Source organism: Centrocercus urophasianus, unplaced genomic scaffold, assembly GCF_019232065.1.
Source record: "Centrocercus urophasianus isolate 14NV4802_14NV808 unplaced genomic scaffold, USGS_Curo_1.0 seq_20, whole genome shotgun sequence".
NCBI classification, from domain to species: Eukaryota; Metazoa; Chordata; class Aves; order Galliformes; family Phasianidae; genus Centrocercus; species Centrocercus urophasianus.
In genome coordinates, this window is record NW_024884756.1 from 2629466 (window position 1) to 2646249 (window position 16784).

The window sequence follows — 16784 nt, forward strand, 5'->3', positions numbered from 1 at the left end:
CATGAGAACTTTGGATACTTGCTCTTCCGTGTGCATTTGTACTCATTAGTCTCAGTGACATCACTGACCTTTCTCACCATTTCTCTCAGGATATCTATGAGTTAAAGGAGCAGATTCAAGATGTAGAAGGCAAATACATGCAGGGACTGAAAGAAATGAAGGTACTGGTGTACTGCAGTGTGAAGTGTGCTAATTAACCCCAGCTAAAAGTTCACAGAGCCAGAGTGAGACCTAGCACTGACCTTGAGCACTGACCTTGCACACTTTTCTTCTGGGAAGGGTTGTAAACTGTGGAAAGCATTGCATTACCAGGAGAATTGTCCCTTCTGGTGTCTGTTGATTGTGGTGAGCAATGCTTCCAAATATGAACTGAAAGACTGCTGATTGCTATTGCATGTCTTACTTGTTGTTCTGAGAAGGTAATCATTCTGCTTGCAAATGAAAATTACTAGATTGTGGGTGTGTGTTTTTTTTTTTTTTTAAATAGCTGTGTAATCCAGGAAGCCTCCCAAAATTGAAAGCTGGCACCAAGGAAGCACTTCCAACTTCCACAAAGCTAGAAAGGAGTTTTGATGCAACGACTAACATGCATCTCTAGTGATTTGTACCTAAGCCACAGCAGGTCTCAATAGCAGTGTTTAATTCTGGCTTTACTTGGATGTAAAGGTGTCCAGGTGCCCAACTGTGGTGAAACTTGGTGCTAATAAAACCAAATGTAGCATGCTGAAGGAGTGCTGCAGCAACTCCCTTAACTTACTTACATGTACTTCCTTTCCAGCTAATTTCTGAGATTAATCTTTCCACTGTTTCCAAATACTGACTGCTTTCCTGTGCTTAATATTTCTTACCCTTGGGCTGGAAAGCATGCCAAAACACAACTTGTGTTTCAGGAGATAAGTTTATACAGGCTCAAAGACAAATGCTCTTATTTGTCGATAGAAATAGAAAATAAACTGGTTCAGAATTACTGTTGTGATCATCTCACTCCGTCATCCCCAGCTCTGTTTATTGAATGGAATGGGAAGTACATGGAAGTTGCCCGTGCTATAGGAGCAATGCCAATAGTGCTGAAGTTCCTAGAAAAGTTGCTTGATCTGGAAACTAAAACAATGTGTGTCTTAGCATATTCTCACTGGTTTGCCCATGTAAGACCTTTGTCACCATATTAAAATCAAGTACTGCAAGTTTGGCTGCACAGCATGGGAATGGTCCTGATCTTTATTTTGCCACTGTCTGTTGTTACAAACATCTCAGTCTCTTGTATTCAGGCCAAGGTGTTAAGATGGGTTTTCAGGACACTGGGATTTGTATCTTGCAGAGTAAACTTGTTAAGATGGAAAGCGATTTAGGAAAGAAAAATGGTGCATCACATCACAAAAGCTGCAGCTTTCACAGCAAATTTTAACTCCTGAGTTAGTGTACTTAGTTATACCAATGTCTCCTACCTCACACTGAAATTTGCCTGAAGTGGCTGTTAAACTGCCTTATTTTAAAGCCTACCCCACTGAGATTGGATGACCTAAAATGATCTTAAATCAAGGTTAGTTTACCTTTAAAGAAAAAGAATTTGCAACTTGTCATATCTTCATCAGCTGCTTTGAGCTGCCAGCATTCAGGGGCAGGGGGAGGAGGGAGAAGGAGGAAAACCCTGAGAAAGCAGGAGCTGAAGCAGCAGAGAACAGGAAGCGTTTTAATCCATCCCAAGGTAAGGCTTCTTGCTCGTTAACAGAAGTGGGAACGCAGGGGAGGTTATCCTCACCTTGGGACAGCTGCTAAGTGTCCTGCAGATGATTAGCACTGGTTTCAACAGGACTACTGAGGAGGCTTGTGGTTTCATACCTTCGTTTTCTCCCTTAAGGTCTCGGCTGGCAGAGCGATGTTTTGTGGCTGACCTCTCACTGTGGCTGCTTGTTGTTTGCAGGACTCTCTAGCTGAAGTCGAAGAGAAATACAAAAAGGCTATGGTGTCAAATGCTCAACTAGACAACGAGAAAACAAATTTCATGTACCAAGTAGATACCCTGAAGGATGCACTCTTAGAGTTAGAGGAACAGCTCGCGGAATCCAGGAGGCAGTATGAAGAGAAGAGTAAAGTATGTATGCAGAAACGGCGTGTTATTTAGCAGTGAAGGACTTGTGGGGGGCTGACATCTTTGAGAGGATCAAAGCAAATCGCTATTCCAGATTTTAAATAAGTTATTTTTTATAGAGCAGCATGCTATGTGCTTGCAGTCATACGAGTAGAATTTTTCCTTCAGCTTGTGTTTGAGAAAGCAATTTCTGAAGTGAAGAGATATTTAATATGGGAAGGATACACTGTAGTACTACTGTAGTATCAGACATCCTTTTGTACTGTACATTGGAGGTAAAGATTTTGTTTGTGGTAATTTCTGGAGTGTTTTAATGCATGAAACTCTCTTCCAAAGGGAGTTGTGCAGCTTGTAGATTTAAAGCAGCTGCATGGTTGAGCATTGCATTGTTTTGCATGAATTCAGCATCTGAGAGCTAGTAAGCTGGTGTTAAATAATACATCTGGTGCTTGGGTTAGCTTCTCTGAACTGTCCCTTTAGCATGGGGGCATTTTACTATAGTGTGCTGCAAAACATACAGTTCCTGGAGGATTTGGTGGTTGGTTTGTTTAGTTTTGGTTGCTTCACTGGTTGTCTTTTCATCTGTTTCGTTTTGATTTGGGTTTGGCTTTTTGTTTGTTTGGGGTTTTTTAAGTCCTTAATGTCTAGTGAATTTTTTTGCACTGTTCTTACATAGGAAGTGGGGGTTAAATTCCCATCCACTCATCTGTGAAGTCAGTAGGAGTTGGGTGTAACAGCTGTTCACTGGCATCGTGCTGCGCAGTTTGTGAAGCTGGCTAAACGATGTCTGTCACTTCTATGTTTGATGTAGTCATAGTTCTTTGGGAAAAGGACAAATAAGACAACAATAAAACTGTACTCTTGTGGGACTGTGATTAGGAGCACATTGAGGAATTGCGTGGCAGTGAGCGTTTTCTTGGTTGCTGGGCTTATTTCCTCCAGTTTTTCATGGGATGCTATTTTTGATCGATTCCATCTCATGAATTTTTCATCATTCATAGGAATTTGAGAGAGAGAAGCACGCTCATAGCATATTGCAGTTTCAGTTTAAGGAAATCAAAGAGGCTTTGAAGCAAAGAGAAGAAATGCTTGCAGTAAGTAACTTCATTCTTTTTACTGGTTCGTTTGATCGGTGTGTGCCCAGTTAGCAGTAACTGTGTAGAAAGGAAGGAATGTTGTTCCCTTCTCAAGTTTGTCACCTGAAGAAATATTAGTGTTCCAGGCCAAGCAGGTTCAGAGCTAACTGACAGGAAATAGTATTTTCCTAAGTATTATCTGAAGTTGTATTGTCCACAATGTGAAATAAGCTGTTTTCTCAACAGCTGCTTTGTGGAGGTGTAGAGGAAAGCAGTGGAACTGTCTAACTTTGTAAATCAGCTTGCAATAGTAAGATTGCCTTAGGAGAAGCATAGATTGGGCTGAGGTGTGAGACGTTACGATATTGTGCATGCAGATACCCTTTTACTTCACCTGACTTTGTGTTCTTTGGCATCGCTGCAATCTCGACTGTCTTTGTTAACCTGTTCCCTACTTTCTGTCTTCTCATTTTGCTCCTGTCTCTCAGGAAATCCAGCAGCTGCAACAGAAACAGCAGAGCTATGTCAGGGAAATTTCTGATCTTCAGGAGACAATAGAGTGGAAAGACAAAAAAATAGGGGTAGGACTGTCAACTCCTGAAGTGTGTTCAGAGTGGCATTGTCGTTCTTCAGCTGATCCTGCTTTTGCAAAACCCCATGAGTAATAATACTCCTGAGTGACCCTGCTTGGTGTGGCTGGCTTAGTGTATTTCCAGTGCACTAGCAAGTAGCGCGTTTTGTCTTTGTTCAACACTATAAAATCCAAGAAAAACTTAGCAGCTGTTCTGAATTCGAAACGCAGGGGTTTTTATTTGCCATGGTGCTTCATTTGTGTGTGTTGTACTGAGAAGGAAAGTGCTATTTATAATGCTGTCAGCACTGGGTTCTTTTTTGCTTGTTTGGATTCAATCTGCAGACTGGAGTGTGATCAAGAAGCAATAGAGCTCTTTGTGGCCTGTGGGGATGAAAGTCCCGAACTCTCCCTTGCTTCTCATGCCTTCCCACCACCCCTTATCAAAGCCAAATAGAAACATGCTCTTAAAGAGAAGCATTGCTTTCTTTCCTAGCAATGAATACTGGCAGAATTTCTGAATATAGAAGGGAAATGTCATACTGCTGACGTCCAGTAACTTGCAATTTGACACTCAAGTGTCTGATTTTTGTTACTGTTCTATTTGTGCATTTATATAAGAAATATCAAGGCGGATCCGTACTAGATGACACCTTTGCAACACATCCCAAAGTCTGGATGACTTAATTGCAGTTTTCGAGTTAATTGAAATGTAACGCAGCCATCATAGTAACCTGTGCAATTAATAGCCCTTTTATAGACCATTAAAATGTCAGGCCTGCTTTCATCCTCTTGTCTGAGTACATGGGAATCGCTTTATGTCTTCAACGTACGCGTTGAAGTAATATGAATGGACTCATCTAGCAGATAAGAGGGAAAAGTAGATCCTCATTTGAAGGATTTCTAATGAAGCTTAGGCTCCGAGTGTCTTTAATAGGAATTCCTGGAGCTGATTATTACTGAATAAGCTGTGCATTTCTTGGATTTGAAGCTTGTCTGTGTGTCTGAAAACTTGGTCCTTTAGTCTTTGAACTTTACTTTTTCCACATATCACTTCCACGAATCTTTGAATATCTTAAATCTGCTCATTCTTGTTTACACTTGCTTTTCATGATCTTTACTTTTCTCCTTTTCCTCTCTTCACATCTCTTCCCTCTCTGTCTGTGTTGCGAACTCAGGCCTTAGAGAGGCAGAAAGATTTCTTTGATTCCATAAGGAGTGAGCGGGATGACCTTAGAGATGAAGTGATTATGCTGAAGGAGCAACTGAAGGTATGCAAGAGGAGTAAGAGAAGCTTGCTGCTTACTGACTGCTGACCTTTCCTTCCTATGCATTTTTGTAGCTGAGTAGCAAGAACTCTTGCCGTGTTGCCTATAAGTTGCCATTTCAGGCGTTTTCTGATAAAGTCCTTCGCCCTAATATTGATTGTGAGCTCTTAGTAGAGCCTGTAATGTTCAGCATTAAACTGTTGCTTTTGTAGGAGACTCATCTCTGAGAAGCCCTTGAGACAGCAGAATTATGCTTAAAGATCGAAGCCTTGCTGGTATCACGTGCTTTCTGTGATGCTGGCTAAACAGAGAACTGTAATATCCTGTGCTATTTTCTGACTTCCAGCCATTTGTAATGGAGCAATTGAAGCAATGATTTGATCAGAATGTCAAGGACAAGAACATCTGAACGATCCTACTCTTAACTGAGCGGCAGGCTTTAAAGCGTTGCTTTTGCTTCCCCGTAGAAACATGGAATAATCCCAGACTCTGAGGTAGCCACCAATGGGGAGGCATCAGACGTTCTTGATAATGAAGGGCACTTGGATTCTTCCAAAACAGTTCAAGGCACAACGCAGGCATTAAAGACAGCAGGGGACGGGATGCTAGGTAAGTGCTGGCTGTCCTTCTGTATCTTTCTGTCTGTCTGTCCGCTCGTTCCTCTCTGCTTGGAGTTTGGGCTTTTGTCAGTGGGACAATTAACACGTCACGCAGCATGCCACTTGTTGAATCACTTGTGCTTCACATCACGTTGTGCATTTTCCTGCTTCATATTTAGTATCACTTCAAGTGTGTTGTGCAGTTTCCTGCAAAGGCAGACTTCATTCCCCCTTGGAGGTGACAAAGGACAAGAATACCAATATTACACGGTACAGATAAGTAGCAGTCACTCGGATTACTATTTAAACTGTGAACTGTCCCAAATTCATGTCATTCAGCGTTTTTCTGCACGCATCTTAAAGAATCAAGATCAAAGCATTTTAGTTTCACATAAAAAGCTTGTATGTTGGTTCACTTACGTACCTGAGAACTGTCAGCATTTGCTGAACAGAAACGGTGGTCACCATTAAAACCCTCTGGTGCATGAATTCTTTATTCTTGGTATCTCATACTGTTGAGCAGTTCATTTTACCACTTCAGCCTCTTATGATGGAATGAATGGCATTAAATTTAATGAATTTGACTCTGAGACAGATGCTGTAAGGAAGGAGAAATCTGGTTGGCAAAAACTTCCTCCTTGTCCAGTTGTGATGAGTGACCACTCAGAGAACTGTTAAAATAGCAAAAGGGATTTTTGTTGTTACTGCTCTAAATCAACATCATAGTAAATAGCAAGAAGCAGCCAACAGTTGCAAGTGCAATTTATCTTGCTGTTGGCTGCTTTTTCCTCACTCTGTTTTTGTATGGAAACAATATGGAGCACCAAAATCAAGGTAAGGGTATATATTTAAATGTAATATGCCTTCTGTCTTTCCTTATTCTGTTTATTTGAAAACAGGTACAACATAGACTCGAAAGCTAACTGCTGAAGCCGCAGTGTTGATTTAGTACCTGTTGCTTCTAAGTAAAGTTGGAAGAAAACAACAACCAACCTACAGAAGTCCCCATCCCTTTGAGTGGATGGAGTGGCACTAAGTGTCTGTGTTGGTAATGTTGAACAGCTGAAACATGTGCTTGCCAATCAGATTTATATATACGTAAACACTGATGGTGCCTGTGATGAAATCCTACCGAGTTACTCTTGCTTACTTCATTTACTGGCATCAGAACACTCTGGCATGCACCGCTGTTAGGCTTCAAGCTGTAGAAAATAACTGCCCAGGAAGTGCAATCTTTACAGTTACAGAGTTACATCTGCAGATACCCTTGTTAAATTGCACTGCTTGAAACAGAGTTGTTTTCATCTCCAGAAGCTGTAATTCACATAGCCAAGAGCATAGACCTTGACAAAAACACAGGCCAGCACTGAAGGCTTTTCTTGCTTTGAGAGGGTGGTGGTGGTGAATTTCACTGATCAACAAACCCACCCCCTTACTAATTCAATTGCTGCTTTGCCTCACGTAATTGGCAAAAGCTGATCTTCCATTAACCTGTTCTTTGATTCATTCTCTTTCGGGTTTTAAGTGGGGAGGTAAGAGCTGTGGTGCGGTCCCTTCAACTTTCTCAATGGTCTTTTAGGCAAAGCCAAGGAAGTGGACATGAAAAATGAGATTTTGGAGGATGTGGGGAAAAGAGAAATCTTGCAGAATTCTGAGCGTGAGGAACACAAAGAGGAGTCTGAGGAACAGGAAGTACAGACATTGCATGCTGATGAAAATACAAAGGCAGAAAAAATGATTGAAGAAACTGATGCTCTGTCAACAGTGGCGTTACCAGATAGTAGGTTCACAGAACAAATTCAAAGCCTTACAGAACCCGTGTCAGGGAATGCTTCTTCAAATGATGATAGTGATGCAGGTGATTTGAGAAAGGAGACGCAGTCAGCAGACGCAGCAGCCCAGCAGCCTGTTAGCGAGGAGGTTGAACACAGTAACTTAAACCCAAGGACGACGGAGAACTCAGAAATGGGCTCACTGCAAGGTCAGGATTTTGAGAGTCCTCAGGAAGCGCACAGTGACTTAGGTGTAGAGCATGAACTGGAAAAAGCTGCTCCACAGCAGGAAGAAGGAGAGGATGTGGAAGCTAGCCATGCCCTGAGTGCTAATGAGGTGGAGCAAGCAGCAGGCAGTGCAGGTGACAGCGGTGAGACGGTATCTGGCCGGTCAGGGCTACCAGAGCCTGTGCTAGCAGGCTCGCGTAGTGAAGAGGTAAAGGTGGAGGGCCGTGCTGAAACACTCCAGAGCTCGGAAGAAAGTGCTGAAAACAAAGTGGCAGAGGTCTTGGAGAAAGCTCTTGTTGAAAGCAAAGACTGCGCTGATGGAACAGCTGATGAAACTGGAGGTGGTAGAGCTAGAGAACAAAATGAGGTTGGGAGTGCAGTTCAGGGTCAGAAAATGAAAAGAGATTCCACAGGCTTAGAAGGGGAGGAGTCGTGTGAAAGTGGTGCCCCATCAGATATAAATGAAGAGGGAGGAGATCAGGCACACATCCAGCCAGTTTCCTCAGAGGATGGTGAGTTAGCATTATCAGAGGAGCAGAATACACAGGAGCAAACAGAACTTAAACCTGCTGAGAAAGATGGACAGGAGGCATGTTCAGATTCTGCAGAAAAGCAGGAGAAGGCATCCGGGGAGCCTGTGGGCTCTGCTAACAAGGTAGAAGGAAGTGCACTGCATCAGACAGAGCCAGACACGGGCACTGTGAAAGAAATGGCATCTCAGGAAACAAGTTTAGACCCAGGCTTTTCAGATGATGGAATCGAGGAAACAGAAATGCAAACAGGAGACGTGTCTGGGAATGGAGAGGAAAACAAAATAGAATGCTTAGAGCGTAATAGAACAGAAGACTTAAAGCCAGAGGCAGAGCTTCAAACAGTTCAGTGCGGTAAAGAAACAACAGGTGATACAGAGGATGGGAAAAATAGTTCTTTAGAAAGTGAAGCACAGAATGTAGTCCAACATGAGGAAGGTGAATCTAAAGAGGAGTCCATTGTATGTCATAGTGTAACTAGTGAGAACCAGGTAGATAAAGAAGCATTTAAAGAAAATAAAAAACATTCAGAGCTTGCAGACCACCAGGATGATGAACTTACTTCTATGGAAGATGCAGGTAATTCTCTTGCACAGAAAGCTGAGCTGGATGAAAACGTTAGTGAGCAACTTAGACTAGAGGGCCAAGCAGAGGAAGAACAAGAAGATGATGGTGAAGCATTTGATTTTGATGAGGATTCAGAACAGACACTGGAAACTGATGAAAAATGCGATGGAGAAGAAGTTGATGCACAGAGTGAAGAGGATGACAGAACAAACAGCGTGATGAGAAAAACTGCCCAAACAGGCGAAGCTGGAGAGAGAACTGGCAAAATAGAAACCATGGACACCTTGACTGAAGGTGACAGCTTACAGCATAAGAAAGGAAATGAGTCTGAAGAAACAGGGCGCTTGCAAGAGGAAGCATCAGCCCTGAAAACTGACGAGAAGGCTGATGTGTTGGCAGGTGAAAACAAAGCATCAGATTCTAATGAAGCAGAAAAGGCACCAAGTGAAAATGTTCCAGAGCAGGATTTGGAAACTGCTGGCTGTAACAGGGCTGAAAGCAAAGAGGATTTGCGAGGTGGTAGGAAGGGCAAGGGTAAATCTAAAGATGACTGTACGATGTCCTGAGTTCTGAATTTCAGTCCATACAAGTTAGAAGCCATTTGATCAGGCTCTGTACCGAAGCACGCGCTTTGCACGATAAATCAGCCCTTAGGAATATAGGAATACTCTTAAGGAGTTCATTTTTTCCTTGCAGGTAGATCTCATAATACACTGTTTGGTCATGTAAACGGTGATAATGCAAATATTAGATGATTCACTGACGTACCTAGCCACAAAAAATCATCCAGAGGTTTGGTTTTGCTGTGTCTCAGGTTAAATGTGTGTCACCAAACAAAGCAAGCTTCACAAAGGAACTGATCAGGCTTTTGCACTTAAAGTACTTCTGGTGTTGATAACTGCTGCTGAGGAGCTTTTATATGAAATTCCTACTTTCTAGCCTGGAATAAAAGTAGATTATCTGAACGTGCTTGTATGTGCAATAGGACTACAGTAAGAATGTTGATGCTTTGTCATGAAGGAGCTCGGAAGATCAGCAACACTTAGATGTAATGCTAACGTTTGTCGCTGAGCGGTTAAAGCCTAGGAGCCCTTTTCCATAGCAAAAGAAGAAGAAGAAAAAAAGATGCCCTCATTCCACTTTTTGTATGTATGTTTCTAAAAGGACATATTCCAAACTATTGGTAGATCACTGTGAATTAAGGCTCAACTTTGGAGGAACGATACAGGATTTGAAGGAAATGCAACATGTAGGTTGCTGAAGGGAGCAAACACGTATGTGTTTACTTCATCTGGGCACTTTGCACCACAACAGGCCTTTTGCACCATGTCTCACGTGGGTTTTGTATTTTTTTCCTAAGAAAGTGTCAGTACACACTGTAACGTGCTTAGGTTTGCTATCCAATACTGTACCTATGAATATATAAATATATTTTTAAAACAACTGTTTAATATTGCATTCCTTATATATATATATATTTTTTTTGCAAAAAATATTATGAAAGAATGGTTTTCTTTGAAAAATTCTTTCTTCCTCTTTTTCTGGAGAGACGGTAACTCAGGATGTCTTAATCCTCATGGATGTCAGACCAAAGGCTGTTTTTCCACATATGAGCCCCCGTGCCTTTTTTTGGAAAGATGGATTACCTTGTATTACTGGCATCAATGAGACACTTCAACCCATTGATGTATTTCCTCTTGCATTTTTACAGTGCTTGGCAGGAAGATGATGTTTTGCATAGTTAATAATTAGCTGGAGGTTGTATTAAGCGATGAACATGCAAAGGGAATGCAAGTTGAGGAGCTGGGGGGCTACAGAAGGTTCTATCTGTTGATGTTACAAAGTTGACAGAGTTCAAATAGACTGCAAAATTACAAGATGTATATCAAAGTGTACTGAGCTGTATATAATTAAAATAAACATATTTTATACTTCAAATTGTCTGTCCGGAGCACTCTTTGTAAACTTGTGTAAATATTTGTTTAAATCCTTCTTACTTCAAAAACCCTTTTCTAGAGCTTTCTTTTTAAAACGTATTGCTTTGTAGATGATAGAGCTGTCCTGTGAGGAGCAGGCGGCCTTTGAGGACGTCCAGTGTTTGTTGAGACCATAGCTCTGCACTTGTGGCAGGACTGTGAGCCTGTGACTCTTTTCATATGGCTTCTTTCCAGCTTAGAGCAGCTTCAGTGTGGTTTCTGTAAGTATTAGCAGTTGTTCTTACTGTTACACTTAATTCTAATCTAAAGAGTCACCGTTCTCTAAAGCATCGTTTCTTATTATATAGCATTGCGTAAGTAAGATTTCTTTCTTTGCCACGCTCAGCTGTAACGTATGGTTTAATGTTGAAAGTATTCTAAATGCGTGTATATTTAAATGTTACAGTGTTATATTTAACTAAATTCATGCCAGACTTTGCCTAAACTTGCGGATGGGTCTATAAACAACTCTCATTGAAATGAGGCACTTGCCAACATTTCCTCTATTTTTCATGAGTTTGTTTCCAACAGGAGTGCTGCTTGATTGTAGAAGGGAAATTAATGGAGACTTATTTTTAACCATTTTTTCCACTTCAGAAAATACGGCGTCCTTAGAGAAGTCCCTATGTAGAGCTAAGTCATGGAAAGAGATGACACCTCCAGCCTTAACTGTCCTTGTGCGTGCTCTCATCCCACAGCACCTTGCCAAATCTCAATGAAACTAGGGCAGGTGATGAAGAGCAGCTCAGGTATCATAAATCTCCCCATGAATGCTGCTTCTTGGAACCTGTGTCGGCAGCTGGCCCTTGCCTTCTGGAATCAGACAGGTACCATGAAGAAGGAGGGGATCTGGGTGTTTCTGGCTCTTTGCTTTTTACTGGAATCTTCTTTCCTGCTGCAGTGAGCGCTGGTCGCAATGCGTAGGGCTTTCATCTCTCAAAAGAACTTCAAACACTTATTGGTTCTGTGTTTGAGACCTAGGGGCACACGTAGCCTGGAGTGCCGGGTTTATGCGTTACCGTGACTTCACAGCTAGCCTCAAGTGCTGGCAAAAGCAGTAGCTGAAATAACTTTGGTATTCAGCAGGTAACAGTGAAAGGCCTCGGTCAACAGTCCCTTTGAAAGAGTGGTCCTGCTGTCGCCTTCAAAATCTGTGCTGTAAAGCCAGTGCTTCTAACTCCAATACTTATCCTCATGCTTGCTCATGAAATTCCCTCTTCTGGGGAAGAGTGGAAGACGTTCTGTTGTATTATTCTTCTTAATTTAAACAATGTAGTATATTGACGGCTCCAGAGTAGTGGTATTGCCCAGCCTGTTGTTGGATCCCTGCAAGCTGATTGGAATAGCTGCTTGAAACCACTGGTGTATTTTCAGGGGTTGCAGCCTTTGCTGCTTGCCTTCCCATCCTCCAAGGACAGCTTACCCTTTTCAGCTGCACTGCCATGAATTACTTGGTAGACCATGCAAATCATTCAAGTTATCAACAGCTGCATCCCACTGCACACTATGCTCAAAGTAGGAAGAGGCACCGGGTATCTGTGGCTGATCAGGGGATATTAGCTCAGCTTTGCCACTGAAGCAGCACAGTGAGTGAGTCAACTGCTTTCCCAAAGCGATGACAATGGTCGTGTGGCTTCAAGAGCCTGTGCAAGAGCAGAAAGCACAGGTAACCACAGAGCTGCCACCATCCCACCTGTCCTGTTCTCTTCTCAAAAAGAATGGCACTGCGCCCAGCCTGCGCCTGTCCTTCCATTAGGCAGGAATATTTCACCCCGCAGCAGCAGCTGTGCTAACAAGTTATTTGGCTCTTTGGAGTCCCTTAAGTTAGGGCTAATCTCTTCTGCATCAGTCCTTGTTCTCTTTGCCTGCCGTTAGTAATTCCATTTCTTTATCTCTGACGAGCTCTGGCACCAACGCTTATCTGAATATGTGACCTTCCTTTTACTGTTTGCTCTCCTTGCTTTCTTCATTGGATTTCATCTTCCTTCCCTGTCATCTTTTTACAGGATATGTCTTCAGCCTCTTTCCATATAGGCAGATGAAACTGTTTTCTTATTTTACACTTGGTGTTTTTTTCTCGTTAGTTTACACAAACGTAAATGTATTTTTTTGTCTTGTGACAGTGCTCACGTGTAAGTGCACCGGGTGTTACAAACAGCTGTGAAAAGGGATAGGACTTGAGGAGGTTCAAAAGGAATGCACAGAGCTGCTGTACTGGGCTGTTACATTGATATCTGTGTTTGGGTGTCGCATCAGAAGTCGAGGTCAAAGTTTGATTCCAGGCTCTGGAATCACTGCTGATACGGGGAACTTATACATGCATTTATGACCTTTGCATTTTAACAATTGAACAGCTAACAGGCAGGACCTTAGAGGTGGAGCTGAGCACACTCACTGCCTTGGTTCTGCACAGTTGACTGCCTGCTGGCAAGGGAGGGAAACTAAAGAAAACTGCAACAAACGTGTGTGTCGAACCTAAATAACTGCAACAAACAGACATGTGGAGTAAGACCTATCTGAGGTCAGTATATCCTCTTCTGATAAGAATGCTGGAAGGTGATGTTTGGTGTACTTCTGTTGAGATGGCTGAACACGCTCAGGCTGTCAATTAATGAGGTAGAGTGACTTCAATTACTGTAAAAACTGTGAGTTATCATTTGCTGCCTACAGTACCTGCTAAAATACTTTCACGTGTTGCATTACTAGGAAAGAAGAAACAAGTGATTTGGTTACTCACTGCTGTTTTCCAGTTGTCTCATTGTGTATTGTGTTCTTTATTAAACAATGCCACGCACATCTGTTTGCTGATCTGCTGTACTTCCAAGTTCAAGTCACAAGGAGTCTAGATTGCCTGTTGCCTTCTTGATGTCTGACTGGGACGATTGACTGTGAAGGGTTAAAGAGCAAAGAATGCTTACCAGGCTCTTGAGTTTGAAATAAAAATAATGTCGTGGATAAATGTTTCATTTGTCACAGTACTGAAGATAACGTGGTGTCATTTCATGCTGTTCAGTTTTCCTTTTGAAGTGAGGATTTTCAGCGCAGAGAATGTGCATAGCTGTGATTATAGGTGTTTGTGGTGTTTTCATTGTGCTGAACTGTAAAGATTTGTGAGATTTTGTGTTGCAGCTGTTGTGTTTGACCCTAGAGTTCTTGCATGCTAACCTAACGTAGAAGATTAGCCTCTTTGCATGCAGTGGGTGCCGTGACAAGCATGCTCTGTGGGAATGACATAACCTCCCCTGGCTGCAGCCCCTTCCCAGTCCTGTTGTGGCCTCATTTCCCGTGGTACGTGCATAACTGCCTTCATCGTTCCCTTCACTAACCTGAACGGGTCCCTCTTGTATCAGATAACTCTGAAACGCGTGGCTCACTGAAATCAGCACTGAGCTTTCAGTTTTCTCTTTCAGAAAGGCTGAAAAAGCTCATTGGTGAACGAGAGTCCTTACTAGACCAGGTGAGCACGTGAGAACTGAAATGCTGTGTGTTCACTTAACGTATGATAAAAATAATGCAATCTCAGGAAACCAGGATGCCCCTAACACAGACTACAGAACATACATGCTGTTCTTTCAAACGTGTGCTGCTTTTTATTGCCAAAGACTCGGCTGCTTCCCTCTGGAATTCTCCTGTGCGTTAACACAGGGTGTGAAACAGATGACCCAGGGGCCTGTTTTGTGTTGCTAACATTCAGTGCTCTGAGTATTCCAGACTGCTGTCTGTAGCCACCTAAACCTCCTCCTCCATAACTATGTCTGAAAAATAATACTTTGGACTGAGCGAGGCCAAGGGGGAAAAAGCAAATATGGTCCAGAAATTAGAAAAGCAAATGTGACCTCCAAGAGTAAGCCTTCCTGATGGCTGGTTCTGTGGGCAGCAGGCAGTTTGGAGAGAATGCTGGTGGGATTACAGTAGATTGGTAAATAACAAAGTAATTATTGCTGATATCGCGATACAGTGGCTGTGATCTTCATGCAGAACTCTTGAGCTGATCTGTTTCTCTGTGTCACGCTCTATGCTTCCATTTGCAGACAGTATCCTTGGCCTTGGGCTTTCAAGCACAATCAATCACAGTTTGGGGTTACTAAGGATGTTTTATGTGACTGTGCCTACAGAACAGTTCTGGCTTTTCTAATAAAACATTCTTCTTCCTCCTATTATTCTTGGTCCCAAATTTACGCATAAGCACTGATACTTAAACTATGGTGAGTCACTTGCCAAAAGAATTTCTGGGAAATGTAAGAAAAGATGCATGTTTTTAATTTAGTTTGGAGGAAAAAAAAAAAAAAGCTTCATAACATTCAAGAGAGTCCTGAAACAAGTGTCTTATTTTAATAATTGTCTTGTGTACATCAGGTTAAAAAATTAAAGGGACAACTGGAAGAAAAGCAGAAGAATGGCAAGTTGGAGAACGCGCAGTCTGAAGTAGAAGTTCTGGAAAATGGGACGGATATGCACATGATTGACCTCCAAAGTAAGCTGTGCTTTCATTTTGAGAGAACCTTTGTGTCGTGAATGAAGGTGAGAGAATGTGCCAGCACAATGGACATGTGGCCTGAAGTAAGAGTGAGCCCTCAGTCCCAAGGGAATTCCAAAATGGGAGCCAGCCAGGAGGCGCCTCTTCTAGAGGGGAGGGAGCAATCCTTCAAACAAGAACGGGATGGGAAACCTCCTTCATGTTCTGCAGGAGAGCTGAGGACGAGTTCTGTGTCACACCTGCTTCATTCCGCTTTGAGCCACCAGAAGGCAGTCAGGCAGGGTTGGGGTTAGCTGCTATCTATCTGCTGGGCACTGAGTGGGTTTACCTGGCAGCTCTTAGCACAGAAGGAAACCCAAGGCAGGGAGCTGCTCTATCACTGCCCCGAGTAGTTTCCTGGAATGTGGAAGTGTTGTGACAGCTTTGTTGAGCCTTATTCTCACACCTCTTATAAATCTGCAATTCTTTCAGGAGATGCCAACAGGCAGATCAGTGATCTCAAATTTAAACTAGCCAAGTCTGAGCAAGAGATAACAGCACTGGAGCAGAATGTAAGTTCCCGTTTTGTTGTGTTTGTTTACTCTTGATGAGAATGCAGAGTGTATTTTACTCCATGAAAAGTGCAATCTTAATTAATGTGACTTCCCTTAAGATAAAAAGCAGGATTGTTGGAGCACCGAGGCTCTTGAAGTTAAGCCATGAGGACTAAATACTTTTTTTCATCTCCAGGGGAAAGTCAGTATATTATTCATGTCTACCAAATGAAAAGCTCTCAAACACAGATGTGTACTCAGAGCACTTTATGAGCTCCTCAGAACACTTTCATGTGTCTAGCTGCTGGCAGTTTTCAAATGGCTCCTGGCACATGAGATAGTATGTGTGGGTTTTGTGCAGTGCTGTTGAGATGTAACTGTTTGCTCGTGATCAGAGTATAAATGGCTAGATTTAGTAAATGGGCTGTGATTTCTGTTGCTGGAAGCGTATGAAATACAGGTACATCTAAGGGCTCTGGAGGTAGTTGCCATGTCTTCTTTTGTACATTTTTCTCGAAACATGCCTTTCTTTGATTGAAATAAATCCACCAACTTTCATACTGCTTAACTATCAGCAGAGGAGTAAAGCTTCAGAGTGATCTTTAATTCCAAACGTTTGCGTTTGCAATAGGTAATACGACTGGAAGGTCAAGTAGCCCGATACAAAACTGCTGCTGAAAATGCTGAAAGAGTAGAAGATGAACTGAAAGCAGAGAAGCGCAAACTACAGAGAGAGGTAACTGCAAATGTAACTGTCACAGGAAACTCAGGTGCTGCTTCTGCAGCCTTCAGATGCTCAGCTTTGCATGTTCATCTCAAGCTGCAAGAGAATGTGAATTGTTCCTTTTCTTGCTCAGTTATCTGTTCGTGCCTCTTTCCTGTTGCATTCCTATCCAGACTCTGCCCGTATTTTCTCTTAAAGCACACTTTTCAAGCTCTTTGTAATTTTGACCTTATTTCTTTTACCAAACTTCGTGTTGTCTTTAAGCAACTGCTACAGCCAGCCTTAAATATGTCAGCTGCTTTCACACCGGCCTCCTAAGGGGTTTTTCCACCGTGGCTCTCTGTACCATGAAAACTAAATAGCTCTTCCTGCTA

At 42.4% G+C, this 16784-nt stretch overlaps 1 protein-coding gene across 15 annotated transcripts in view; it reads left to right on the forward strand.

Annotated features, from left to right (window-relative positions):
- LRRFIP1 (LRR binding FLII interacting protein 1) overlaps nt 1-16784 on the forward strand; it is a 96449-nt gene that overhangs the window by 75795 nt on the left and 3870 nt on the right. For 9 of the 15 annotated variants that reach the window (XM_042822514.1, XM_042822515.1, XM_042822519.1 and 6 more), the window contains 5 exons: nt 90-161; nt 1922-2092; nt 3091-3183; nt 5472-5613; nt 7183-10638. In XM_042822514.1, coding sequence (XP_042678448.1) covers nt 90-161; nt 1922-2092; nt 3091-3183; nt 5472-5613; nt 7183-9266 — 2562 coding nt within the window. In that variant the 3' untranslated portion in view covers nt 9267-10638. Of the gene's footprint in view, nt 1-89; nt 162-1921; nt 2093-3090; nt 3184-5471; nt 5614-7182; nt 10639-14086; nt 14134-15032; nt 15151-15624; nt 15705-16317; nt 16423-16784 lie in introns of those variants that run through there. The other 6 variants (XM_042822516.1, XM_042822525.1, XM_042822526.1 and 3 more) reach the window with 3 other exon arrangements.